This window comes from Coccinella septempunctata, chromosome 4 (genome assembly GCF_907165205.1).
Source record: "Coccinella septempunctata chromosome 4, icCocSept1.1, whole genome shotgun sequence".
Taxonomy (NCBI): domain Eukaryota; kingdom Metazoa; phylum Arthropoda; class Insecta; order Coleoptera; family Coccinellidae; genus Coccinella; species Coccinella septempunctata.
Genome location: NC_058192.1, coordinates 7,789,711 through 7,816,534, shown reverse-complemented (window position 1 = coordinate 7,816,534; position 26,824 = coordinate 7,789,711). Strand labels below are relative to the sequence as shown.

At 34.6% G+C, this 26,824-nt stretch overlaps 7 protein-coding genes across 8 annotated transcripts; 4 read left to right on the top strand and 3 right to left on the bottom strand.

Annotated features, from left to right (window-relative positions):
* Positions 1-282: 282 nt before the first annotated feature.
* LOC123311905 (mucin-5AC-like) lies at positions 283-13,752 on the top strand. Of its 2 annotated transcripts, XM_044896024.1 has the most exons (8): positions 283-854; positions 8,061-8,760; positions 9,759-10,112; positions 11,222-11,416; positions 11,536-11,791; positions 11,853-12,214; positions 12,303-12,734; positions 12,936-13,752. In XM_044896024.1, the coding sequence occupies exons 1-8, from the start codon at positions 838-840 to the stop codon at positions 13,290-13,292; spliced, it is 2,673 nt and encodes an 890-aa protein (XP_044751959.1). In that variant the 5' UTR covers positions 283-837; the 3' UTR covers positions 13,293-13,752. The 2 variants fall into 2 exon arrangements, with proteins under 2 accessions (XP_044751959.1, XP_044751960.1); XM_044896025.1 differs by lacking the exon at positions 9,759-10,112 and having other exon boundaries at positions 286-854.
* Positions 13,753-14,256: 504 nt separating this feature from the next.
* LOC123310851 (carnitine O-acetyltransferase-like) lies at positions 14,257-17,639 on the top strand. The gene is made up of 10 exons (XM_044894532.1): positions 14,257-14,416; positions 14,474-14,934; positions 15,168-15,321; positions 15,374-15,545; positions 15,687-15,862; positions 15,942-16,042; positions 16,154-16,276; positions 16,454-16,576; positions 16,639-16,837; positions 16,898-17,639. Exons 1-10 carry the CDS (start codon positions 14,396-14,398, stop codon positions 17,249-17,251), a joined length of 1,884 nt encoding a protein of 627 aa, XP_044750467.1. The 5' UTR covers positions 14,257-14,395; the 3' UTR covers positions 17,252-17,639.
* Positions 17,529-18,675, bottom strand: LOC123310855 (actin-related protein 2/3 complex subunit 5-C). Its single transcript, XM_044894535.1, has 3 exons — positions 18,449-18,675; positions 18,268-18,340; positions 17,529-18,209 (listed from the first exon to the last, which is right to left on the bottom strand). The coding sequence occupies exons 1-3, from the start codon at positions 18,583-18,585 to the stop codon at positions 17,970-17,972; spliced, it is 450 nt and encodes a 149-aa protein (XP_044750470.1). The 5' UTR covers positions 18,586-18,675; the 3' UTR covers positions 17,529-17,969.
* A 105-nt stretch (positions 18,676-18,780) lies between these two features.
* LOC123310854 (calcium load-activated calcium channel) lies at positions 18,781-19,684 on the top strand. Its single transcript, XM_044894534.1, has 3 exons — positions 18,781-19,055; positions 19,118-19,292; positions 19,353-19,684. The coding sequence occupies exons 1-3, from the start codon at positions 18,917-18,919 to the stop codon at positions 19,588-19,590; spliced, it is 552 nt and encodes a 183-aa protein (XP_044750469.1). The 5' UTR covers positions 18,781-18,916; the 3' UTR covers positions 19,591-19,684.
* A 204-nt stretch (positions 19,685-19,888) lies between these two features.
* Positions 19,889-22,005, bottom strand: LOC123310853 (succinate--CoA ligase [ADP-forming] subunit beta, mitochondrial). Its single transcript, XM_044894533.1, has 5 exons — positions 21,767-22,005; positions 21,419-21,690; positions 21,180-21,342; positions 20,856-21,120; positions 19,889-20,686 (listed from the first exon to the last, which is right to left on the bottom strand). Exons 1-5 carry the CDS (start codon positions 21,827-21,829, stop codon positions 20,097-20,099), a joined length of 1,353 nt encoding a protein of 450 aa, XP_044750468.1. The 5' UTR covers positions 21,830-22,005; the 3' UTR covers positions 19,889-20,096.
* A 689-nt stretch (positions 22,006-22,694) lies between these two features.
* Positions 22,695-24,233, top strand: LOC123311987 (thialysine N-epsilon-acetyltransferase). Its single transcript, XM_044896144.1, has 2 exons — positions 22,695-23,097; positions 23,754-24,233. Exons 1-2 carry the CDS (start codon positions 23,017-23,019, stop codon positions 24,174-24,176), a joined length of 504 nt encoding a protein of 167 aa, XP_044752079.1. The 5' UTR covers positions 22,695-23,016; the 3' UTR covers positions 24,177-24,233.
* Positions 24,234-24,435: 202 nt separating this feature from the next.
* Positions 24,436-26,634, bottom strand: LOC123311986 (zinc finger protein 287-like). Its single transcript, XM_044896143.1, has 3 exons — positions 25,475-26,634; positions 24,905-25,190; positions 24,436-24,814 (listed from the first exon to the last, which is right to left on the bottom strand). Exons 1-3 carry the CDS (start codon positions 26,397-26,399, stop codon positions 24,715-24,717), a joined length of 1,311 nt encoding a protein of 436 aa, XP_044752078.1. The 5' UTR covers positions 26,400-26,634; the 3' UTR covers positions 24,436-24,714.
* Between the last annotated feature and the right edge of the window lie 190 nt (positions 26,635-26,824).

The following is a 26,824-nucleotide window of genomic DNA, read 5'->3' as shown; positions in this document are numbered from 1 at the left end:
CCAATCTAATCAGTCAAAGTGTCCTAGATATTGATGGGATTACTGGGAATCGAAGAATATATTTCCTGCTTTAAAGTGGCAAAATGTGGCCTTGTTATTCCATGCTGAACGATGTTTTTCCTGGAAGAAACGCCATTCTCACGGTTTTTTGGCAAAATTTTGTGGGTCATCTAACTGAAGTATTGTAGAAAATCCCTTTTTGGCAACTACATAGACATCGAACAACCTACGTCTTAGTGTGTTTGCATAATACTTGTTTCAGCATTGACCCAGATCCAGATATCAAACGTAAGAACACTGCTTGTTTCGCTATTAAATCTTCGTATAGTAACTAAGCAGACATAAGAAGGAATCGCATTCTTCGACATTGAAACGAGTAAAGGTCCCATTTCCCAACCCAGAAAATCCACGAATCGGCCATTACCGATGATGATGGCGCTTGGTTACACGACATACAGATAAAATTCCGATATACCAATATTTCGAGGAACAAATGTCATGGCGTAGCAAAAGAGGAATAAAATATAAAGGAATGCATCACAGCAGGGCCACGTGGGGTCGAAGCCAATAGCGAAAGTTGTCTGGCTTCTCAACTTCTTGCTGAAACTGAAAGCGACAGGCAGCACTGTTCTTTGCTTCTTTCTTCCACGGACAACGCTGTGTTCTTAGTTCTTGTGCGGTTACAGTGTGTGTGGACGCTGCTTTAGAAGTGCCGATTTATGGACTGTATGGTATAAGTTGGCTGACTGGGAGCTCCAGGTTCGTGTCTCCCTGCCATCTTCCCACCCGATCGATCCGGCCCTGGACTGTTCGACCCTGCTTAAGGCCCTTATCAGCATGAACGCCCTCCATCTGTAAGTACCCTGAATTTTTTTTTTTTGATACTCATGAATAACGTAAGTTACCATTTTTTCGCGATCATATTCGGCGAGCTAAATCGAAAAAATGGTAATTTATAATTAATTGAATTCAGAGAAAAAAAAATAGTCAAAAATTCAAAATGAGAGATGAAATTTTTCAAAATTTCTTCGTTAAGTTTCATTTCCATTCATATAAATAAAAGTCGGCCTAGTGTATAGGCTGCTTAAGATTTTGCCACCCCTATGCCTACACATATAATTAGAAAAGACACATCAGAAAAGTAAAAACTTCATAGTGATTTATTTCTCTAAATACTGATCCTAGAAAAAATCTAATTGCATATTGCTGATCTACGACCTCGAATTAGTCAGTAAAATGACCCGGGTCTATATAGCTAAAAGAATAATTTTTTGTTCGGAATAATTTCGGTGGTGAAGCGCGGGTAAAAAAACAAGTAGCAGATGTTTTATTTTTCGAACTATATCATCCCGGGTCATTATTTCGACTAATGCGAGGTCGTAGATTACGAATATGCAATTAGATTTTTTCTATGATCAGTATTTTAGGAAATAAATCAATTCTAGTGAAAAATTTCGAAAAAATTGGTCAACTTCAAGAAGCTGTAGCAGCCAGAAAAGAAGCACTGGACATATGTTGATTTTTTTGGTGATAGATTGATCCGTTGTGAATGACTAAATCCAACTTTCATTCACCTACCGAGATTAGTTAAAATTTTTTTATTTTTACCGCGAAGGTCCAAAATTTCGGATTTTCCATCGACCATCCTTTCAGCAAAATTCTGTTTGTATATTCGTGATCTACGTTCTTGATTTAGTATAAATTCCAGTTTTGGTGGAAATTGGGAAGATTGAAAATTTTTCAAATTTTCCATACATGCATGGAAAAATTGCGATTTTTTTGAAAAATATTTTTGGTCTCCGATCAAAACCAAATTCATACTGTCGACTAATTCGAGGGCGAAGATAACGAATATGCAAACAGATATTTTTAAAAAAATTTATTTTTCAAGTTATGGTCGATGAAAAATTGGAAAATTTGGACCTTCGCGGAAAAAATCATAAAATCTGAACTATTCGTGGGAGGTAAATGAGAATTAGAATTTTTCATTTGCAAAGGATCCATCTTTCATCAAAAAAATCAACATATGTCTTATTTTTTATTTTCTGGCTGTTACAGCTCCTCAAATTTGACCAATTTTTCCTTAGTTCAGATTCCAATATTCAAAATGATGTCAACTGAAGTAGACAACTTACGGTATCAAAAATTTTGTACGGTATATAACATTCCTGAAGGTGCTTCCGGTAACGGAAGAGGATGTAACTCACACTAAAATCATATTTATATACATGCGACCCATTGCTTCATACCTACATATAGACGCCAATTCATCGAATTGATTTCAATATTACGAACTTTGAGGTTGAAATAAACTTCTGTTGAATGCTCATAATCGAACAAAACTATCCAAAAATCCACATTGGTTCATTTCTCTTGTCTTCCCCTCATACTTTGCAGAATGTAGTGAGAAATGGAGTAAAATATTTCGAAGACGTGATAAATAATGAACCAAGCTTATAATTTGCAGAATTTGTATCTCCAAATGAAGGTGAATTTATAAGTCGTTCTTGAATTTCCGGATTATCCTGCCACTTCAATATTTTCAACATTTTCGATACTCGTCCACTCATCTGGCTCATATTATCTGAATATTAGTCAAAATTCACCCAGACAGTAATGCTCTTGTTACAATTGCCACGAGTTTCATAACTTTTTGTTCACTTGATCACTTGATACCGGATTTTGCGTTGACCAGAAATGCCTGATTGTAAAGCAGGGCCACGTACAATCCTTTCACTTCTATTTTATCACAAACCGTGCCACAAAAATCAAGTATCATTATGATTATATTGTAGACGGCGAAATGAACTTGTTGAAGTTTTATGAATAAAATTCATGAATATGTAACGCGACACTGCGCTTTCAAAACTCACCACAACATTTACGTTTCTTGTATACCTGCGGTCGTGCTCACATATTGAAAGAAGTTCCCTTCAAACTTCTCTTACGAATTCAAAAAATTTCTTCGTGTTTGGATGAGACTCAAGAAGCCACGAAAAATTCAACTAGGTATACCTAAATTAAATTTGCAATGTTTTCTCTTGCATGAAGTATTTACCAATTCGCAGTTCAGTAAACTCACTATCTTCCAACAAGGTTACTATTTTTTTTACACACTAAATAAATTAAGACGCAGAAAAAAGTTTTGTTGCTGAATAATATAAATACGCATATTTTTTCGCCCCTTTTGTTAAAGATTTGGTTGAGGGATTAGGAAAATTCTGAAAGAAAAATGAGTTCAATGAGTAGCACTCAATTAACAGCCTGACATGTGAGGAATTTTCGAATCGCACATTTCTAAAACTGGATTAAACGCTCCGCACGCAATTGACAGCTCAGTCTATTAATTTTAATTGGACTTAATTAGGCAAACAAATAATTCAATAATTGGCCTGCGTAGAAAATCGTTGTTATTGTTTATTTTCCGCTCGTGAATTCCGAATGATTTCTCTAAAAACTGGGTCCCCAATACTTTTTTCTCTCGTATCAATTCAAATATCACCTTCGCATCCCGAATTCTTTCTATTCTAATTATGGTTTGGTCGATGTTTCCTGCTCGAAGGTGGAGAAAGTTATCATCTGTCATTTCCTTGTTTCGGCAAATGTCTTATCTACTGGTCTTATCCAATACAAATGCGTCTTCTTATTTCACTATTTGAGCTTTACGTAAGTGTCACTCATGTGGCTCTCGATCAAAGTAGCTGTGGTAATGTGCTTGCAGTGTGGGAGATATCGATTTATATTCTGAAGTTACTCCGAGTACATAAACGTGAGTTAACTGTAATATCCTTGATGCATAAAAGGTGTATGATGCAATGTGACGACTCCTGATCTGATATAAATGGACTCTTCTTGTGTCAAGTATGCTTCATTTGCGTCATTTGCGATTGAGAAGTAAAAAATGAGAAGTGTGCAGGATTTGCGAAGATTTGTAAAGGATGGGTTGCTAGTTGGTCCATTCTGGAGATATATCAAATAGATTAATGCTAACTTAAGGTCTGCTAGATACATATTATTACTAAGAATAATAAAGCATTCAGCCATAAGGGTGAGGCCAGTTATTTCCCAATCACTATGGTATGAAAATGAGTTGGTCTCTGCTAACGGTTCAAAATGACTCATTATATGAAGGAAAACATTCCGTAGATAAATAAATTTTTACTCCAGATCGAATTATGTTTTCATCCTGTATTTTTACTCGGATAATAATCTGATATCCAACTTGAAAGATCGCGTAAAAGATACTCCTACTGAAGATTCGCATAGTGCTTCTTTCAATTTTTTGGTACACATACAGTAAGGCACCATTCAGAAGAGAAACCAACAAAATTTATAAGTCAATTGTTAACAAGAACTTCTCTATTCATCAAACGGTCCAATACTCGACTCCTCATCAATGGCTGGGAGTAAAAGAATACCTATAATTAATGTCCCATAAATAAACAAACTATAATTTGAATACAATTGAGAGAAACGAGCTCTTCCAATACAATGTTATTTTAGAAATCGCAAATCATATTTGCCAGCAATTGACACTTGGACTTGAGGATGTTCTTTCTCCATACATTCATATTTCTCCTCGAAAATCGACTCTTCATGTTGGGAATCTCTAGATTTCATATTTTGAATTTCTCCAGTTCATTGTCTCCTTCAAAGAAAAACAGAAAAAATGCTGCTAATTCATTTTCAGAATGATTCCCGTTATTTTGCAGTTCTTAATTGCACTCCCTCAAAATGAGTCAATAAAAAGAAAAGCTATCGAAAAAACAATATCCTATGTTACTAGATTTATTCACCAAACTTTATTTAGTTATCTGACGCTTAGTTTTTGGTAACAAGCCTCTTATGTCTAGGAGGGTTATAATTTTTGTCGTGTTCGCTTCTAGGTTCAGATTTTTTGTCACAATGACAAAATTTCTTAGGGATATTGTAGAAACCAAAATTGCTTTCTGAATTTCACCTCTTTCAAAATATCCATCAGTTACCCATCAACACGTTGATTACATTAATCGACTACGAGGTGTTACTAACAATTACAGAGATAAAACAATATATCAATCTAGTTACCGAATTATGCACAATCCTCAGAAAATTATGAAATCAATTATTGCGTTAGATTCAGCTTTCTATTGGTCCATAGACTCTATAGCAGCATAAAATATCGAACATTTTATTGCATTTAGACTCTTCGCATTGTAATTGTGTGCTCACGGAGTTGTATAACGTTTAAACAGTCGAGTGATAGCAATAAATAGTGGTAATCGACGGTCGATCGATTGAATGTTGCTTGGATGCTGCCTCGGAGATTTGCAGTACGACCTTGCCATTTTTGCAACGATAAAATGAAAGGTTGAAGGAGCGAAAGATTAGAAAGGATTACCAGCCTATCCTCTCTTCGGGTCTGCTATTGCCATCTAATGAATAATTTTTCATAATTTGAGTGAGTGTTCACGAAAATTGCTCAAGGGAAGCAGCAATTATACTCTGTACTTAAGTATATCCTGGGAAGATGAAGATATTTGGAGAGGTTAATCAAATGTTTTTAATCTTTGGTATTGTAATCGATTCGAAGCATTCAACAAGAAGTAGTAGCTTGACTTATTTGGTCTAGATCCTTCTTCGGAAATTGTCTATAAATCTTCGAAATCGACTAGTGTTTGACGAAAACCCCTAAATACATCTAAAAACAATAGAATTTGGTCCCATTAGAATCCAAACTGTGGTATCTATATATTGAATGGCGTTTGCTCCCCTATGAACTATTATTCTAGCTGAAGATAACAATAGTTTTTCATTCTTTAGAGATAGAAAATTGATTATTTTTCTGGCTGAAATCTACCAGTTGAGTGTATCATCATTATGATATCAATCAGAGTGTTCATTTTGATCAAAGGTACTGAAAGAATACACCCAAGTCCCTGATGAAAAATACTTATGAACCTTCATCTATTGTACATCTCAAGAACATCAATTCTTGCTAATTAGAATACATAAGATACTTACTTTCAAATTTTCTATTGACTTGACGTAGATAGATCGCAAAAAATAGAATTGAATTAACGATGATCAATATCTGTGAAGATTTTTCCCGAAGACATGTGGTAGACGTAAAAATAATTCCACGATACAGATGTGGCTTTACTGGAGATCTAATCTGGCGATGAACATGTCACACCTCCAAGAAATAATCCGCCAAAGACCAAGAGAACAAGGCGAAACATTATAATTAGAAAGTTGGCTCATCTCAAATCCGCTCCTAATATTGCACGAATATCATTACAATCTGTCTAGGTATGGAAGATAAAATTGCATATCTTCCTACACGATAATTCACTTTGAAGTCTCGATGTTGCTTAGCGAGTAGCAGCTGTTACATGGATCGTGTTATGAAAGAATCGACGATTAGGATCACGATTGTGATTGTCAGTTTTTAATCCGGTGTAAATCTGAAAAAAAGCAGGATGGCACTCATTGTCCTTATCGCTGATTATGTCTTCGTTGAAGAAAAAAACAATTTCCTTCCTCCTCAACGCTAATTGATAGCTCTCTCTCCTGCTCTCATTAAAAGTTGGATTTACTTAGCGAATGATTGATTTACTCAAAATATGATTACCTTGAGGAAAACGACATTAAACATGTCTTTAAAGAGAAAAAATTCATATCTAATGATGTATTACGTGAAATCCAGCTGGTGACTTTTCAGTCAATAACACACAGCGATGAGATCTTTTTATTCTTCTTCACACGAATTGGGAAAGGTTTTGTTTGCTGGTGTGCTGACATGAAATGTCATTAATGACGTAATAATCTTCCGAATTCCGCTACATGATTTCGCACGAACAAGGAAAGTAAACATGAGCGAAATTCAAATTAACGATCAAAATTCCTATCGCCAGTATCAGAGAATTTAATAAAAATTGTAAAATATTCGGAATTTTAGTACTGGAAGAAGTCGAAATCGATTAATCTAAGCTTCTTTATATAGGCCATAATATGAAGCCATTTAACATTCGTTGTTATAGGTATGTAAAATGTAATATCTTGGGAACGTTCAGGATAGCGTGAAAAAAAATAACTAAGCTAAAAATATTGTTGAATCGGAATGAATTTCTGACTTTTGTACAATAAAATCTCCCAAATCAAGTTCAATGCAAAGAACAACGAAATTTGCAGAGTCGTTTCAAGGTTCTAGTGAAACACTTTCATTTTTTTTCAGTCTACATTCTGCATTGTAAATTCAGTCCAATATCGACCAAATGACTTGGGGCCATATAAGAGTGAAATGGATACCTCTATTTTTATTGTGATATAATTTTTTAATATCCAGCAGAACTTGTTCGAGACCACGCGAACTAATGGTACCAGTGGTCATTCGAAATTACTTTCTTTCTATGAATTGAAAAATATGACCTTGATCAACAAATTTCTCTCTCGACACTTTCCTTCGTTTCATGATCACGTGAATGATAAAGAGAATCCTAAAAAGGAACAGCTCGTATTGAGATATTAATTGATTCCGTCGTAACAGCCAAATACCAGTGAATCAGGAGTTAATTTATTCGCATATTGTCATATTTTTCTCGATATCTATCCAATAATTACATAATTTTTATTATAATAACTCAATCTAAATAGTTTCTAGATTATCATAATTTTTTCTTTCCTTAAAAATAATTCACGTTGGGTAATAAAGTATGGGATCTTATATAATGACCGCATTATTTCGTGGAGAAAATGTCGCTTATGTGTTACAGTCCATTGGAGAACTCTCAATAAGAATATTGTTTTATTGATGGTTTATTAATAACTGAAGCTTTAAAATGTGTCATTTATTCGCCAAAGTAATAAGGAAGTAGAGACTGTTGGAAATGAAACTTATTTTGTAAAAAATTATTTACTCTTCAGCTATTAGTGAGAACTTCAAAGTTCTCCTTATAAATCGAGAGAGTAAGAGATAATTCCAATTTTCTGATTTGCCATAGAAACCCTCGCATCAATACTAAAATAGTTTTAGTTGAAAAATTACTTCGAATGATTAATTTTATCCTTATCTTCCACAGATTGTTCCCACTCCTAATTGCTGTTGCTTTGGCAGCGCCAAGACCTCAAGAAAAGTCGGTCGAAACTCAAAAACCCCAACAAGACGCAAAATATGTTTACATTCAATCAACAGGTCCAGGTTCTAGGCAGATCTCGAGAAAGGACAAGACTGAGCCTGAGAGACCTTTCGAAACCTCCCACAAACTACCAGCAAGCTTAACCTACCTGCTCAAACCTGCAGAAGATGAAAACGAAGGAGAAGAAGAGATGGCGAAGATAGAAAAGGTTAAAAAACTGAAGAAAGTGGTGAAAAGGGCAGCGCCAGCTCCTGCAGGTGCCATAAGGCTGGACGTTAAGAAACTTCTTGAGAAATACAAGGATGAGTTAGCGACCAGTACCACAACTCCAAAACCTCCAACCAAAACCCCCAGCAGGAAAAGTAGAGCGAGGGCTAATCAGAAGAAAACGGAGAACCGCAGGGTCAAGAAGAGCGCTGAAGTAACCACAGTCAGCTCGGTACTTACCACCAGCAAGATTGCACCGAAGGCAGAAGATGAGGATGTGCCGTTGTTGGCAAGTGGAAGCGAGAAACAAAGGTCAAGAATTCAGATTAAGAAAGGACCAAATGGACAAGAATACGAATACGAATATGTCTACTATTATTACGATGAAGAAGATGACGCCAAAGACAACAAAGAAAAGCAGCCTGCAAATGAAGAGGTGGGTGTTAGATTTCCTTCTGGGTATATTTTATAAGCCATAAGGTACAAATCAAAAACTTTGTTCAATTTCTGACTGTTCTTGGATCGGATTTTGAGTTTTATGACGAATATCTACTTTTAACTGTCTTTTCCTTGTTTCTACTAATCTCATTTTCTTTGGCTTTTGGTTGTTTCCAAAAATTCTCATTAATGACTGTTATAATAAAGAAGTCTCGGAAATTAGAACTTCTGCTATTATCATAGATGGTTGAAAGATGTAAAAAATCGATTTATTTCAGACATAAAATGTGTTAAGGACGTGTATTGTTGAAAAGCAATCGAGAACACAGTTTTCTCAATAATCGAATGTTTATCACAAATAGCCCATCAGTAAAATGGGGCTGGCTTAACCATGGAATACCTGGATATCATTTTAACACCTTAAAAAAGTCTTGAAACTAAGAAATCTGAGTTCGTACCCCTACAGGCGGAGTTTTCCGCTTATATCTTCTGAACAACGCATCCTAGCGAAAACCTTACTATGAGAACAACTGAAGTGCATCAAATTTTGTGTCGGTTGACTGCCCCAATAATGAAATTCGATCAATTGATAAGTTAGTAACGGACGACTGAATGATGGCAATTTTTTCCATATCGTGTAAGATTTTTGTCAATTTTCCGTCGTGTGTAGCATCCAAAATACTGGTCATGTCAAAACGCTATTGTATTTGATTGAAAAATCATTCAATTTTCAAGATCCTTCATTAACTCCAAGGTTGCGATTCAGAAAGCGCTGCAGTCTTTAGAACAAGTTGAAATATTTTGCGGAATTCGAGCTGTTCGTTTGACAACTGCTTCTGCCTTAAAAACTCTTTCTTAACCATTTCCCTAACAACCGCTTTCTGTGTTTAAATTTGGAAATATTAACATACTAATCACCATTCGAATGCCTAACAATCATCACAGAACACCAATTAGGATTGGGAAACGAAGAAAATTAACCGAATAACACCGCAGATAACGAACGCTCATGATGGACCAGCGAGAAACGAAGTAGTAGAAAAGACCACCACACCTTCTCGACGCAGAACCACGGAAGCTGCGAAGACAACCGTGGCACCGGAAGTGAACGAGGTGCTACCTTCCTCCACGAGGGGTAGGAGCAGACACGTCGCCCAACACAGCGAAGAAGCTGTATCAGAGGAAAGACTTCCGGCTAGTACAAGGTTTCCGCCTAGGAGCAGAAACTTGAACACCACTCCTCTGGCCGAGGAGGCTAGCTCTGAAAGACCCGCTAGCACATCAAGACCTCGAATCAGAAGGCCGCAGAAAGAGAACGTTGAGACCGATAATGTCACTGATGAGACGCAGGTTTGTAGGGATCTTGCTTTGTAGTTGTGGTTATGGTAATCGATTCGGGATCCTCATCAATATTGATGAGTTTTGTGAAATGTATTTTTATTGCTGCGAGATCAAATTTATAGTTTCAAAATGGAAATCTGGTAACATCTACGGCAGTTTCAATTCTTAAAACGAAAATAAGTTACATATAGATTAGTATATGAAGTCAAATTTACAAAATTGTAAGTTGGTTGTTTGTATTTTGTTTTGCATCCCGTTTTCTGTTGACGATTCTTATTACAACTTTTTGATTCATGCTTCCCACCAGTATTAATGCGTAACATGGATATGTGGGATAGAATTCATTGTTGTAAAATAATGATGGTTACTCATCTACCCACTAATAAGGAAATGATGAGGATTACTGAGGAACCCATCATGTATTTATTGATCTATAATTATATTACGCCTGATCCATCTTCTCGAATGAAATAACATAATTATTGATACTTATACATTCTTCCCTCGGAAATGCTACTTATAATAATGAAAAGCTCAAGAAATGAACATTTTTTGATATCTCAATAACTATCAAGCAAATAGTGGGAAAAAGAAGTACAATAGAATGTTATACCGAATCAAATGAACCGTTTTGGGCTTTGAGGAAATTTACAGAGTACAGTCGATATACAAGTTAACCAAATACTTCATCTCCATGCTTTTTTGGGGAATCAACATCGTAACATCGATAAATTTCCCTCCCTAAAAAAAAACGGAATTTTCAATATTCTACCTTATCATATAGAGTGTTTCCCAATAAACTCTACACCATATTTGAATTGAGCATAAAAAATTATGAAGATGTGACCAGAAATCGTAATTTCAAAGCTCACACACGCACAATAAATTTTGCTTAATAATGACCCTAAACACCCTGATGTTATCTCACTTATGCTTGGAAAATGGGGTACAATTCGTAACTCTAAAATGTTTCCCCAGCGATCTCATCTAGATACATGACTTATGAGTGTTTGTCCAGTAGGTATATATAGTGGAACAACCTGTATACTTCGACTGACCTCGTTTATTCGAACCAGCTGGATTATTATCATCAAAAAGTACAATTTCCTTGGTTTCAGGGATCGAGAGGTCGTACTCGTGCCAACGTTAAGCGACCATCACTAGAACTCATCGACAGTGATACATTCAACACAAATTATAACGCAGCCGCTCCCCAATCAGACCAGCAAGGGGGCCCTTCCTTCCCCACCGATCTTCCTGCCGGTCCAGTCCGCTTCCTTGGAGTAACACCCAATGAGAGTGTCAACTTGCCGGTAAGTTATCAATTCATAGAAGTAGATCCTGAGAAACATTCCTCCAAGTTCAGTCCAACTAAAACCTATCTTCTCTATTAATCGTATGTATTTAACGAAATTTCTCCACCATTCTGCAGCAATCCTCGCCAAAAGAAGAGACATCAAACCAGGCAGTTGAACAGGTGGCATCGTCAACAGGTGATGAAAATCTTATCTCCGAAAAATCCAAGGAACAAACCATCACCGAAGAAACTGTTGGTGCTACAGATCCAATGGATAAAGTAGCTCTAGACTTATATGCTATTTCACAAGGAAATCAGAAACTACTTGGCGAAGACTCCAATCAAACTGATGGTGACTTCGATAAGGATTCTGATGAAGATTCCACTACAGGTTATTAGCATCTGAGAACTCACCCGTGGCAAATATTTAATATTTCAATTATTTTATACAGAAACTTCAACCACAACTACCCCCTTACCAACAACCACTACAACAACCACCACCACCACCACTACTACACCGGCGCCAACAACCACCACTACGACCACTACTACCACAACACCAGCGCCAACGACTGAAGCATCGCTTTTCGGAAGAGGAAGGTATAGAGGAAGACTTGGCAATAAGAAGACAACAGCTCACTCCACTACCACTGAATCTTCATCCAGTGAGGGAAGCAGCAAACCCAAAAAATTCGGGGGAAACAGATCTTCTTTCGGAAATAGAAGAACTGGATCAAGAACTACAACAACGGCTTCTCCTGACGAAGATAAAGTTTCTCGAGAGAACGTGAAACCAGTAAACAGTGGAAGGGTAAGACTGTTTTATTTTGATGTCCATATACTGAAACTGTGAAACTGATTTGCAATTTCGGATCTAAGCAAATATTTTCGTCTTACAGCCTAACACTCGTAGTCGATTTGGTTCAGGCAATAGAAGCAGGGGACGTACTACGCCCGCTAGTCCCTCTGAAGAATCCCAAGATTCAAACAGTGTAACCCCTTCCACCAGCGCTCCAAGGCCATCACGTCCCAGACCTACCTTCAATATTAGAGGTAGAACAAGACCCACTCCCGCTCCTGCTGTAACTGAAGAAACATCACCAGGTGAAGAAAACCCTGCCACAAGTGAAGCCTCAGTTAGTACCACGGCCAAATCAAGGAGGATTCAGCCAGGTGCTCACTCCGCTGTGAGACCACTGAGGCCAGGGCCAAGGCTCAATTTAGCTAACAGACGTATAGGTAATCTTCATCCAACCACTTCGACTGAAGCTCCGGCACAAGAGGATAATGCAACCGGAGAGGAAGAAACTCAAAAGGAAGAAGAGAAAAAGGTGAGTTTTCTATCTTTGTTTAAGAGCGACGAAACTTCTGCACGAATCTTTCATAATTTTCTATTTCATGGCAGATTATTTAACTCCATTGTTTGAATCGTCTTTTCCACGCCACTTTATTTGTACTATATCTTGGATTTAGCTGATTCATTGAACTAAAGCTGCGTACTGGAGTATACTTATCCAAACTTACCCTTACAGGAAGAAACCTCAGAACCAACAGTACCAACTGACAATAACCCAATCAACCGTCTCCGCAATAGAAACAGAATACAAGTTGGAACAGGTTCCAGGCCTAAGGCCTCCGCAAGTTCTCCCGTACAGGTTCGTAGGGTCAATCCACTATTAGCCAGGAAAAGACCTGGCCAAAAAGTAGAAGTGTCGTCAGAAGCTCCAGCTGAAACTCAGCCAACCGAAGCTTCTACGGATGTCGAAGAGGAAGAGCCTGCTGAGACAGTTGTAGTGTCTTCAACAACAGAACAACCAAGAGGGTTGGGCAAACTGCTAGCAGGTAGAAGAAGATTAGCAGGCAACCATAGGCTGCCAGGAGGTAATTGATAGATGGAAATGATAAATTTTTTCGGTAAAAAATATTACGTAATAATATACGAAACTGAAACAGTTGTATACTCAATAGTGCCTCAATTATGTTGTGATTTCTCGATTTTTTCCTCCCAACAAATCATCTGAGAAAGACAGCCCTATAAAACTCACAACATGTTTCTCGAATTTGTAGGTATGTATAGTTTCAAAAGAAACTAAACAAAATTATGCAAAACTCGCAAAATGCAATGTCTATTTGATACCGGTTTATCTGTTTGTAAATATAGATAAGAATATTTAAGTTAAATCAATTACACGTCCAATTCACTCTAGTAAGACCAGTAAGCAAATACTTATTTATAATGTATCTTAAAATGTTGTGAATCTGATATTCACGATACGGACATCCTAAATTGATGTAATGTATTCATCTCAAAACTGCTTTGTGTACTTTTTTAATAAATATAAAAATTTTTATAGTGTTTTATTCGTCTCCCATTATATTTTATAAATTACCTTACGTTGATAATTTTTGTAATTTTTCACAAAAATTCAACAACAGAAAAAATTTATTAATTGGGAAAATTTCTGAATAATGATAGTGAATTTCAACCGCCTCTAATAATTCATCAGCATTATGGAGGGTACTCTCCATGATGAGAGAATGAGTATGAATTTCGGAATCATGGAGGTAGGACCTCAATGCTCAAAATAGGACTCCATTTTCAAAATCAGAAACGTAACATATTTTCGTTAATTTGGGGAATATTTCAATCCTATGATATTTTCGTACAAATTTTTCATTCTTGATTTTACCGGTTTAGTGATTTGACCGCTAGGAGGCGTTTAAATTTTTGGATTCGCGAGCCCCACTTCTTCGCTAGTAGGCTATAAAAACTAGAAAATTTGAACTACTTCCAGACTACTTCCAAAGAGGAACTCTTTGCTACTTCTGATAGTTCTTTTATATCAACGGATGAAGTGTCAAGTTCTAAGGTTAACAGGTTGAAATATAAACAATGTTGTGTGAATTTTTTTTCTTCAAGTGAAAGGAGGAAACAAGTAGCGTGATAAAAACCAGTATTGAGATCAGTTTTAAAACAAGGACTTGTTTCAATATGTTATCCAAAAGTTATATTGTAATCCACACTAAGTATAATACTCCTTCAAAAACATTGCTCTTATCGTTTTTTCAGATGTGGAACTCCCAGAGACTCCAAACTTTTCTCAACCCTTTCTCATCTATTCAAGTACAGCAAAATATGCTAAGCAGTAAAGTACAGTTTTTGAATAAGTTGAATTTACCTAGCCTTCCTGTTCCGAAACTGCATCAAACTTTAACTAAATATTTGAAATCTGTTGAACCATTTCTAACTGAACAAGAATTGTTGAAAACTAAAACTGTGGTTAAGAAGTTTGCAGACAGTGAAGCTCCTTTGTTACAAAGTTACTTGGAAAATAAAGCATCAAATTGTGAAAATTGGCTAAGTGATTGGTGGGATAACACAGCCTATTTAGAATATAGAGATCCAGTCACAGTGTTTTCTAGTCCTGGACTTGTGTGCCCTCTACAACAATTTTCAAATGAAGCTGAGAGACTGTCCTATGCATCAAAAATGATTTTGGGAGCAATAAATTATAAACAACTCATAGATAGGTAACAATAAAATTTTTAACCATTTGTTAATAGAAGTTGATCTTATGGTTAATTGTAGTCATCTATCCACTCATGAATCATCATGGGTTATCAACAATCAAGTTTTGGGTATCCATACTATTGGTTTCTGTAACATCTTAATCTACTCTTCTACTAAACCTTCTCAAAAGTTTGAAATATTGACTGCACTATCTTTATAAGAGGTATGTTTGTGAAAATCTGTTTATTTGTAGAGAGCTACTACCCCTAGATAAAATGGGAAAAGATCCTTTGGACATGAATCAATACAAAAAAATTTATGGTACTTGTAGAATACCAAGGCCTATAAGGGATGAATTGCAATTTAATCCAAATTCTAAGCACATAATAATAGCTAGGAATAATAATGTAAATATGCTCTTCATATATTTTCCATTCATATTTAGTGAACATTTTTTAGTTTTTCAAAATGGATGTGATAACTCCAGAAAATGGAGTACCTAGTTTCAATCAAATTCTGAGTCAGTTGATATATATAACCAAAAGTTCGGAAGTATCAGGGAGTCCTATAGGAATATTGACTTCTGATAACAGAGATAATTGGTGTAATGCCTATAAACTACTTTCTTCAGGTATGATGAGTAATCCATTTAGTTCTGCACTCTATGAGAATGGGACAGATTTTAAATTTACCATATGGTAGAATATTTGAACCATTCGATTTCATTAGGATCTTAAAAAGAAGGTTCATAAGTTAGCTGTATTTATTGCAGATAAAACCAATAGAGAAAGTTTGGATGCAATTGAATCATCATTGTTCATTCTTTGCTTGGACAATCCTCTTCCTAAATGGAATGATGACACATTAACTCTGGCTGCTAAGCAGTGCATTCATGGTGGAGGTCTTGATGGTAATTCTGCCAATAGATGGTTTGACAAAACATTACAGGTACGATTCGGAAACTGATATTTTGAGTTGTTTCTTATTCCTTATGCATCAATCTTTTCCACAAATTTATAATTTCCAGTTTATTGTTGGCACTGATGGCATTGTGGGTCTTACATATGAACATTCTCCTAGTGAAGGGCAACCTGTTGCAGTGTTGACCGATCATGTTGTCAAATATATGTGAGTAAGATGCTAGGTTACAGAAATAGTTAGGTAAAACCATGACCATCTAGACTCTAGAGAATTATAAGCAGGCGTGATAACCCTAAGGATATTAATTTTTGCTTTCAGAGAGGGTAACGACTGGAAAAGTCTACCTGATATTAAGACTGAAAAATATCCCGAGCCTTTAATTTTCAATGTTGACCAAGAGTTGATTAAAGCCATGGACACAGCAGCTACAAATGTCAATAGGTTTGTTGTTAGTTTTATATTGAATTCTAACATTAAGGCCCGGATGCTCAGTTCAGGATTAAGCCAAGATTTAAGTTGATCCTATATTTTGAAATTTAAGTTCAATTCTGCCAGGATGAAATGGGATTAACCCTGAATCCTGGACTGAACTGGCCCTTAGTATGAAAACAATTTCAGATTAGCTGATAACTTGGAATTGAATGTCTTCAATTTCAAGAGTTTTGGAAAGGAATTTGTGAAATCACAAAAACTAAGCCCTGACAGCTTCATTCAAATTGCTATTCAATATGCATTTTATAGGTGAGTCTTTCAGTCTGGCTAGGTAAAAATTGTTAATTTTTAAAATTCTATTTCGCATTCAGAATTCACAAAGTGCCTGGAGCGCATTACGAGTCTGCTGCTACAAGGAGATATATTCATGGTAGAACAGAAACCATTAGGTCTTGTTCAACAGAATCGGTAGCTTTCGCTAAAGAAATGTTGGATAATAATTCTTCTGAAGTCGATAAACTGACAGCACTAAAAACTGCCATCATGGCTCATAAGAATTACACTATTGATGTAAGTTGTTATATTTGAAGTATTTGATTCGAGTTCCCCCAACTGTTTCTAATTGTCCAGGCAATAAATGGTTTTGGGGTTGACCGACACCTTTTGGGCCTCAAATTGGCGGCCAAAGAGTTGAAAAAAGAACTACCTGAACTGTACAAAGATGTAGCATTTTCTAGAAGTTCTCATATGAGACTTTCAACAAGTCAAGTGGCTACAAAATGCAAGGGGGTTATGGCATATGGACCTCTAGTACCGAATGGATATGGTTGCTGTTATAATCCTCGTCCAGATGATATATTTTTTGCAGTATCTTGTTTCAAAGACAATGAAGAAACAGATGCAAACAAATTCAGAAATGCATTGGAAAGGAGTTTACTCGATATGCATAACTTACTAGCAAGAAATCAAAAACATAAATTATAAATCACCCAATTCAATTTTGAATTTGGCAACTCATCTTTTCACTTGGAAAAAATTTTGAAATTCTGAAATAATCATCAATTCTAGAAGAGCACATGATGACAAAAAAATAGTAATTTTTGATTAAACAAAAATGCCTGAATATTCATCATGTTAGTTTTAGGGCCTAATATGGGTAAACTCTTCTTGTATTATCTTAATCATTGAAATTCAAAATGAATGAATTTATTTCAAGTGCTAATGGTAATAGTACTTGGTTTTGGTGCAGAATAAGAAAAGATTTTGGGGTAAAAATATTGCTATATTTTATTAACTTTTACCTACTGAAATATTTTTATACCTTAATAGGTTTCTCTACAGAATGTGTAATTTTTTATAATCAACTGGATATTTTACCAATAAAGTTATTGTAACTGAATAAAAAAAAATTCATTCAGATAACATTGGCACCAAATAGCAAAACATGGATTTCAAGTAATGATAATTCATAATTATATAAGACACAAAACATATTTCAATACTGTAATAATATACTTCTCAAATTCTGAGACTTCAACGGAAAGTGCATACATCCTTCATCAGATTTTTGATATCTGATAATTTGAGTTGCTTCCTTTTCAAAGGGTCTATGGAAATCGTTTGAGAATTATGCCCAATTAATAAATTCAATAATAATTAAAAGATGAAACAAGCATATTTATCACATATGAACTATTCAAGTTCAAGCTCTTCTTGTATCTGAGAGAACTCTCACAATGCATCCAATCCCTCCTTGATTGAAAATTTTTTCATGCCATAATAGCAAATGACCACTACTTCCTTCAGAAGGATATTCAAATCCTTTGTAAACATATTTCATTAGAATATCAAGCAATTCAGGAGATAATTGACTCACGGCATCTTCAATTTGTGGTGGTTTTATAGACAGTATTACTTTCAATGTTAGATGTAAAGCGTTATCCTGAAAAAATTATACAAGGTTTATGATTTCTCAGATAGACAATAATTAGGTATTTTACCTTAGTCTGCTGATTTTTACTTCCAAGTGGAGCATTCGTCAACACTAATTTCAATGCATCTAAATTTTTTCCTGTAAATTTCATTAAGGAAAATATCTAAGATAACAATTGTACATTATAAACTATATAAATTATTGTTAATCATTGAATAATAATGGTTACGGCATTTCAAAAAGGATATTTTTGAAGTAAATTATTCACTTCATTTTCATCTGGTCCTGTTGGTCCCCCATCTGTGTCTTCTTCCTTATAATTGTCTTCACAGTACAAATCAACATCAATCTTTCTGAACGCAGAACTAGATGTATTTTTGGCCATTTTTATGTTTTAATAGGATGTTTTATGAAATTCTGATGAAAAACCAAAGATTTCTTTTTGGAAAAACGTTTTCCTGTCTGATTCATCAACACTATCAACAGCCGCAGGTTAGGAATCAAATCATACGACCTACCACAGACCAGTCGTAGATCACTAGAACAGAAAATGATTAAGATGATCTACTGGACGTCACATTTGACAGTTCATCAACATTAACCTGAAAATCCTGGAAGTTGCCCAAAAAAAAATTCGTGAGCTCTAGTCAGATTTTAGCTAACAAATTGAATTGAATGTCATATATATTATAAAAAAACTCAACATCTAAGAAACAATGTGGGCAGACACACTTCTAATTGTTTTCATTTCGATATGTACCGCACTTTTAGGTGAGGGATTAACTTGGTTAATGGTCTATAGAACAGAAAAGTATCAAAAATTGAAAGCTGAAGTGGAGAAGCAAAGTAAAAGATGTAGGTACTCTGAATTTATAACGCTTGTGTCCAAATATTATTTGGCTTACCTGTTATTTTAGTGGAGAAAAGGAAAGAAACTCATGGAGATTCTTTAGACAAGCAACATAAAAAGAAAATTGAAAGGGAAGAAGAACGTTTGAAAAACAATAATCGGGATTTATCTTTTGTCAAAATGAAATCAATGTTTGCTATTGGGTTTGCATTCACAGCTCTTTTGAGCATGTTCAACAGCATGTAAGTAAATTTCAAGGTGTTTGATTGGGCATATTTCACTATGAATAAATATTATTATAGATTTGATGGTAGAGTAGTAGCCAGGTTACCGTTTATGCCTTTGACATGGATCCAAGGCTTAAGTCATCGAAATCTTCCTGGGGAGGATTATTACGAGTGCTCTTTCATATTCCTATACATCTTATGTACCATGTCTATCAGACAAAATATTCAAAAATTATTAGGATTTGCTCCATCTAGAGCAGCTAGCAAACAAGGCAATGGATTATTTGGCCCAGCGCCTGGCCAGTTTAAATAATATTTTATTTATTTTAAATGTATATTTCATTAATATATTTCGCATTTTGTAAATTATATAAGACATATTGATCAAAATAGATATTCAAAGAATTTGTGCAGTTTAAGAGTTCAGATTTTCTCATTCATCTGCATGTTCATATTTTTTTCCCTTTATCAAGTGAAGAAGTAAGATTTACCATAGAAACAGATTAGTCTTTTTAACAGATGGGGTATTCAGAGTAGAATTTCATTAAATTATTCTACAAATTTTGATTATGCGAATAAAACTAAGAGCACTTGCAGAATATTGAATAATATTAAAAATTTGAAATCCACTTTATTTCAAGTGAAACGGAATTCACAACATGGTTTTCAACTTAAGACTAGTCAAATAAATTATTTTACATTCAACAATAATGGTATAGCGAGCCACATAATAGCAATAAATATATATAAAAGGGTACAGAAAATTTAATACCATAGATTTTAGAATATCAATATTCATTATTCAAATGAATAAAATAATTACAAGGGCATTTCAAAATTCACATCTAATTTTGCATCTTTAGCAAGACTGACAATACTTGACAATTTAACTGCCAATCGTGCTGCCTCATCCAAATTGTCCACAGGCAATATTTTCAATCCTGAATTGCCAATAAGAACCTTTGCATCATCAACCTTTGTGCCTTGCAGTCTGCAAATGATCGGCATTTTGAGATTGAGGTCTTTTGCAGCAGCAATGATTCCCTCCGCAATTATGTCGCATCTCATAATACCACCAAAAATATTGACCATAATTGCTAATACTTTAGGGTCTGAGGTGATAATTTTGAAAGCCTCTTTAACAGCTTGAGCAGTAGCGCCGCCGCCAACATCTAAGAAATTGGCTGGGGAACCCCCATGTAGAGTGATTATATCCATAGTCGCCATGGCCAGACCAGCTCCATTAACTAAACATCCTATGTTTCCATCGAGAGCAATATAGTTTAGGTCAAATTTAGCTGCTGCTACCTCTTTTTCATCTTCCTGAGACCAATCTCTCAATGCAAAAAGCTCTTTCTGTCTGAATTGAGAATTATCATCAAATCTGAACTTTGCATCCAGAGAGAAATCTGAAGAGAATCATTATAATATTATTGGCATGCATCTCAATCTATTTGATAAAAAACTAAATTTCTTTTATGAAAAAGATTATAGACAATCTTTGAGAGAAAAAAGGTTACAGTTTAAGTAGAAATCCAGCTTTACACTGTTTTTCTTACATTCACATTTCTTACTTACATGTAGGTCCTACATCTTCAGCATAGGGATTAATTTCGATCAGAAGAGCATCTTTTTTCAGGAATAAATCATACATTTTGTGGAGCATATCAATAATCTTGTCCTTTTGACTTGTGAGTCCAACTTTTTCTACCACTCTCTCTGCAGTGGCGTTATCCAAGCCTTTCATGATATCAATAGGTTCATAAATAATTGCCTCTGGACTTTCTGCAGCAACATCCTCGATATTAACACCTCCTTGTGAGGAGGCTATTATTACTGGACCCTAAAAAAATAAAATACCATTAATGTTACGATTTTCTCAACTGAAATTTTCCAACTCACATTGAAGGATCTTTCCATCATGATAGCAAAATAGAACTCTTTCCTAGGAAATTTACGTTCAGTAACCATGACCATATTGCATATTCTACCTTTTTCACCTGTTTGTTTAGTGACTAGTTGCTGACCCAACATTTTTCCAGCAATATCTTCTGCTTCTTCAGGCCTAAATAGAGAAAAAGATTAATTTGGTTGAAAATTTTCAGCTGCTATACATCAAAGAAAATTTTCAGTCTACTTACGAGTAAACCATTCGCACTCCACCTTTAAGACCATTTTTGAAACTTCCTTTGCCCCTCCCACCAGCTAATACTTGAGCTTTCAGAACTAAATCTTTGGTATTGAGCTCTTGTGCTATTTTTTTCGCTTCTTCCTTAGTTTTCGCCACTCCAAACTTAGGGACATCTATTCCGGCATCTTTCAATAATGTATAACTGATGTATTCATGCACATTCAAATTCCTTTGAGTCTGAATTTGTGGTTGCCATCGGTTTTTTTGTCCTGCAACGATGTTCTGTAAGAGGTCAAAGTTTTTTACATAACACTGTCAATGAAAATTATTCACGATAAATTGAAAATAAGATAATAACCTTTGGAGCGTTTTTCAAAATTATCCTCTCAGTGAGAGTTAGGCTCCTCAAAATAGTAGCCATTAAAAGTTATCAATTGATCGATTGCGTAAAGGAAGAATTTAGATGAAAATTAATCACTGACACACCAGCCAAAGCATCTGACGTTTTCCGTTTTCCTTGCAAACCTCAAAATGTTGATGTCAAAAGGAAACGATGTCAACGGCACTGTCAAACTACTGGGCGTTTTTCCATGGGCAAACACAACTTCTGAACAATTATCTTATTTTGAGTTTATCGAGAAATAAGAGATAATAACTGATGAGACTTCATTGGTATTCAAAATATAAATATTTTTTCATTCATCTTGTGAGATTTGAACTTTAATCTTTCTATTTTTAAACATACTAATAGTTATAAATGCATTTGTTGCTGTATATCGGATAATAATCGAAAATAAAATATTGGCTAGTTGACATATCTGCTTTAATTTTGCCCAAATGTGTTTATTTTTCGAATTCTGAGCCGAAAATGTGACAAATAACGATTCAGTTTTTTTTTGAAACTTTCAGGGTAGGTTTAGGTTCGAAATGCGCTTTTAAAGTCTTGGCTTACGGTTGAAGATGACTAAGACATCTATCTTCTTTATATTTTCTCATAGTATCACTAGAAAATTTAAAAAATATGACAATCGTCAAATGTTGCTTGAGCCTTCAAGACATTGTAGAGCGACGCATTAGTTTTGAACACAATCAGCTCTAGATTTCTGAAAAAATTGAGAAAATGAATGTTTTCTTCGGGAAGTCATAAGCAGCGATGAGCGAGAATGCAAATAAATGATTTGCAAACTTAATTTCTGCAATCCTTGCATAGCTCCACCACGCATCATCGAATACCTACCAAATTTTAAGTCCGTTTAAAATCAGAACTGCTGAAGTTGAATAAACTGATACACACATATATTTCACGTTCAGATCAAATGACAAATGCAATAATACAAATGGTGCATTGGATTGAATAATCAACTTCCAGCAATGATATTCTATTTCATATCGATAAACAATGATCCAGGGAATGAATAATAATAGGCCTCAATTGTACTGAGGAAAGAACCGACAAGTGTCGACTGTATCACTTAATGTTCCTTATCTTAATTCTATTTGATGACTGGAAGATAAGTCAGACAATTATAATTTTTCTCGAAGGACATCCTTCGAAAAATTCAAATCAGATTTTTTTGCGTGGACGAAGTTGGTTTAACCAAAATCAGAATGTTGAAATGTTCGGAAATAAATGTGACAATTCGAAGGGCCAAAAAAGAAGATATGGTGCAGGTATATAAATTAATAAGGGTAAGTAAATTACATATTTTCGATTGTTTCACTGAACAATATTTTGGTTCTCTTGTTAAAATTATATGACGTTATTGCCCAATTGAAATAATTTTTTCTTCAATATATAATATAATAACGTCCTAATAATTAACGCATTATTTAACTATGTGAAATCTCGTGTAGGTCTACACCTACTTTATTATTTATATTTATATTAGGTATAAGCAAAGAGGAACTCTTTGGTATAAGTTCATCAAACAACAACTGAATGAATTAGAATCACAAAAAACCACGTTTCCGAAGATTTTGTGTTCCATAGACATCAGGAGAAACGCATTTTTATTTTCAGTAATATTCATTATCTCTGTAAAAGACGCGCATCAGATCAGATATAATTATTACTATTATTAGTGATGAATATTTATCGAGTTACAAATTTTCTTTTCTAGTGAAAACAGTCCCCATGAAATTTTTATAAATAGGTCGTCACAAACTACTCACATATATTTAGTTGCAATTGTTAACCGGATTTTTTTTTCAATTTTAAAAAAAGGCCAACAAAACTAGTTCTTAGGTACAGAGGCGCGCAAAAATATGCATTGCCCCTTTCGTCCCAATTTCAGTGATGAAATATATGTCGTTTTTAGCCAAAAACTGAAGCCAATTATTTACAGGCTCTTGCAGAATTCGAAAGACTTGAGGATCAGGTCAAAATAGATGCCTCAGTCTTGGAAAAAGACGGTTTCGACTCTGAAAATCCTGCCTTCACCTGTTTAGTGGCGGAACTTTCAGATGGGCATATCATGGGATATGCCCTCTATTTCACGTCATACTCAACTTGGCTAGGCAGATCCATATTCTTGGAAGATCTTTATGTACAGGCAGCCTATAGAGGAAATGGTATAGGCAAGCAATTATTCATGGCGGTAGCTAAAATAGCCCACGAAACACATAGCAAAAGGATGGATTTTCACTGCTTATCTTGGAATCCAGCCGTCAGATTTTACAAATCCCTTGGGGCCATAAACTTGACGTCTACAGAAAAATGGCAGATGTTCCGGTTAGATAGTGAATGTTTAGATAAGCTTTTCAGTTGACCCGATTCTCGGTAAAAGATGTGCTTTTTCTTCAATAAATGTGTTCCTTTTCTTAAATCTTTTTTTCAATAACCTGATATTTTTGTGATTTGCAGTGAGCACAATGTTGAATAGGAAGAATATGAAAATTAAAATGATTATACCCTAATCAACTTGACTTATGGACTAATGAAGGTGTAAAATTATACATCCGAATTCCATATCGTGATATTGGGTTAATTTATTCTGAATCTCATAGGAATTTATAATAAAAAAATCATATAATTTAACTTGGTATAATTAGGTTAAGAAGACTTTATACAAATTTATTAACAAGATCCTTTGACTCCATAAAAAATCTAACTGAACAAAACACTTAAAATGTTCTGTAATTTCATTTATACATTTTCTGGATTTGAACATTCTAAAAAAGTTCCTATTGTAGTTGCATTATGTAATCTACAAAGGAATTGGATTTTTTGAGAAAAAGGGTTAAAAATAGAAACAGCATAACACTAACAGACTTGAATTCACAGTTTACTTTTCTAATTTCCTTCAATTAACAATAATCATAGTTATCATCTGCTATTGAATGGTTCTTTGTAACATGTTCTTCCAAGTGCAGTCTTTTGTAGAACACAAGGTTGCATATATCACATCTGTAATTGATAATATTAATTTGAAACATATAACAGGAACTTCTGATATTTACTAAAAGTTCTGAGCATAAAATTTGATCTTTTACCTACCTAAATTTCCTTTTTTGCGTTGACACTGCTTCATTGGTGTGCAACTTGCTATGAGATACTAAGTTGTATTTTTCTGCAAATCTCTTCCCGCAAGTTGAACATGAATACCTTTTTTCACCAGTGTGAACCCTCATATGTCTTTTCAAATGGGATGTGGACATTAACATCAGTCCACATACATTACATTTGTAAGATTTTTCCCCAGTATGGGATATCTTGTGTATTGTAAAGGAAGTATGATGGGTGAAACATTTTCCACACTCTTCACATTGATATGGCTTTTCACCTAACAGAAAAGTTCATTAGAATATCTTCTGATTTAACATTAAATCATTCTGAAGCATTGTTTCGCTTAAGGTAATTTTATTCAAAACAATAATAATTTGACTAAACAATCGAAACTGAATTTGTTAGGAAAAGAATTTCTGTTTATTGCTTCCATCAATCCACTCAGGTTTATGATAATCATTGCATGATCAGAGAATGAAGTTGAAGCATTTAATATAAGATGAGAAAGTTAAGCTTCATTTGAAAATAAAACTGTAGTGATAACATACTTTCTAAACATACCTGTATGTATTTTGTTATGTCTCATCATGGCTCCTTTTTGTGTGAAAGTCTTGTCACAGTGTAAACACTTGAAAGGTGAAATTCCATTATGCATTCCAACATGAATAGTCAAGGCACTCTTGTGACGATAAACTTTTCCACAAACCTCACAAATGTAAGGCTTATCTTCTGCATGTTTAGTAGTATTATGTGATTTCAATTCTTGTTTTGAGAAGAATATTATATTGCATCTTGTACATTTATGAGGTTCTTTGGAAGAGCTATTTGATTTTGGTTCAAGGAAAATTCCAACATTTTTTTCATCCATCATATCATAGAGAACACTAACTTTATGATCACTATCTATGTTGTCCTCCCAACTATCAGATTCTTCTTCGGTCTTAATTTTCATACTCAGTATACTCTTTAAGTCATGTTGATTAGTAAAATGTATTTTTTCATTTGAATTATTTGATTCCTTTTTAACTTCAGAGTTATTTGATGAACTACTACTTAATTGTTTCTTTGTATTGCTATCCCTCTTTTCCAGTTCAGATGTCACTTTTGGAGAATTGGGTGAATGCAATTCAGTATTATCTTGATAATCAAAATAATCAGGATCGTCATCAACTTTTATAACTGAATAGATTTCAGATCGATCCATTGACGATATAATTATCTGTTCTTTTATATTTTGTCTTTTCTTATACCTCGTCCTCATATCAGTTGCAATTTTCTTTATCTTAACTTCCATCTGATCGACTTCATTGAAATTATCATAGCAAGAAGTACAAAACAATACATCGTTAGATTCTTCAATTCTTATGGGACAACCTATCAATTTTTCTAAAAATTGTCTAACTGGTGTCATTGAATGAAGAGTAACAGTTTCATTGAAGTTGTAGAAGGTGGTTTCATCAATTCTTTCACAAAGTATACAAGACATTGTATCTTGAGAGCTCTTAATTACCAATTTAATGGAAAAAATAATTCATATATCAATCATCCTAATTTCACTGTAGTGACTAATGATACTAAGCTCACTTTTTATGACGACTACTTAATGAGTATCGAATCATTGCATACTTTAAATTCCAATCCTAAAATCAAATTCAAGTGAAGAAGTTTTCATTATCAACATAAATATTATTTAGATATTTTTTGGGGTTACAGTCACAGAATTCCAAAAATCAACAGTAACAAGGACCATAGATTCAAATTAAAGCTTCTTCTCGAAAATTCGCGTTCTTCACAAAATGTTCTGGCATTACCAGCAAAATTTTTTCTACTTACCTTGAATTTCTTTATCCATATAATGTTTTTATTTATCGTTATTATGACCAACGATTCGTTTCAACCGCTCTCAAATGT

Coding starts and splice junctions, on each gene's coding strand:
- LOC123310855 (XM_044894535.1), bottom strand. CDS start 18,585: ATGGCCAAAAATACATCTAGTTCTGCGTTCAGAAAGATTGATGTTGAT. Junction 18,341..18,448: donor GTGAATAATTTACTTCAAAA/ATATCCTTTTTG, acceptor AATGAAATTTAC/AGGAAAAAATTTAGATGCAT. Junction 18,210..18,267: donor GTAAAAATCAGCAGACTAAG/GTAAAATACCTA, acceptor TAATTTTTTCAG/GATAACGCTTTACATCTAAC.
- LOC123311905 (XM_044896024.1), top strand. Junction 10,113..11,221: donor ATGTCACTGATGAGACGCAG/GTTTGTAGGGAT, acceptor CCTTGGTTTCAG/GGATCGAGAGGTCGTACTCG. Junction 11,792..11,852: donor TGATGAAGATTCCACTACAG/GTTATTAGCATC, acceptor TATTTTATACAG/AAACTTCAACCACAACTACC.
- LOC123310853 (XM_044894533.1), bottom strand. CDS start 21,829: ATGGCTACTATTTTGAGGAGCCTAACTCTCACTGAGAGGATAATTTTG. Junction 21,691..21,766: donor TTTTGAAAAACGCTCCAAAG/GTTATTATCTTA, acceptor GACCTCTTACAG/AACATCGTTGCAGGACAAAA. Junction 21,121..21,179: donor TGATGGAAAGATCCTTCAAT/GTGAGTTGGAAA, acceptor TTATTTTTTTAG/GGTCCAGTAATAATAGCCTC.
- LOC123310851 (XM_044894532.1), top strand. CDS start 14,396: ATGTTATCCAAAAGTTATATT. Junction 15,322..15,373: donor TAATAGCTAGGAATAATAAT/GTAAATATGCTC, acceptor AACATTTTTTAG/TTTTTCAAAATGGATGTGAT. Junction 16,577..16,638: donor ATTCAATATGCATTTTATAG/GTGAGTCTTTCA, acceptor TTTCGCATTCAG/AATTCACAAAGTGCCTGGAG.
- LOC123310854 (XM_044894534.1), top strand. CDS start 18,917: ATGTGGGCAGACACACTTCTAATTGTTTTCATTTCGATATGTACCGCA. Junction 19,056..19,117: donor GGAGAAGCAAAGTAAAAGAT/GTAGGTACTCTG, acceptor CTGTTATTTTAG/TGGAGAAAAGGAAAGAAACT. Junction 19,293..19,352: donor TTGAGCATGTTCAACAGCAT/GTAAGTAAATTT, acceptor ATATTATTATAG/ATTTGATGGTAGAGTAGTAG.
- LOC123311986 (XM_044896143.1), bottom strand. CDS start 26,399: ATGTCTTGTATACTTTGTGAAAGAATTGATGAAACCACCTTCTACAAC. Junction 25,191..25,474: donor ACATAACAAAATACATACAG/GTATGTTTAGAA, acceptor CTTTTCTGTTAG/GTGAAAAGCCATATCAATGT. Junction 24,815..24,904: donor ACGCAAAAAAGGAAATTTAG/GTAGGTAAAAGA, acceptor TATCAATTACAG/ATGTGATATATGCAACCTTG.
- LOC123311987 (XM_044896144.1), top strand. CDS start 23,017: ATGTTGAAATGTTCGGAAATAAATGTGACAATTCGAAGGGCCAAAAAA. Junction 23,098..23,753: donor AGGTATATAAATTAATAAGG/GTAAGTAAATTA, acceptor AATTATTTACAG/GCTCTTGCAGAATTCGAAAG.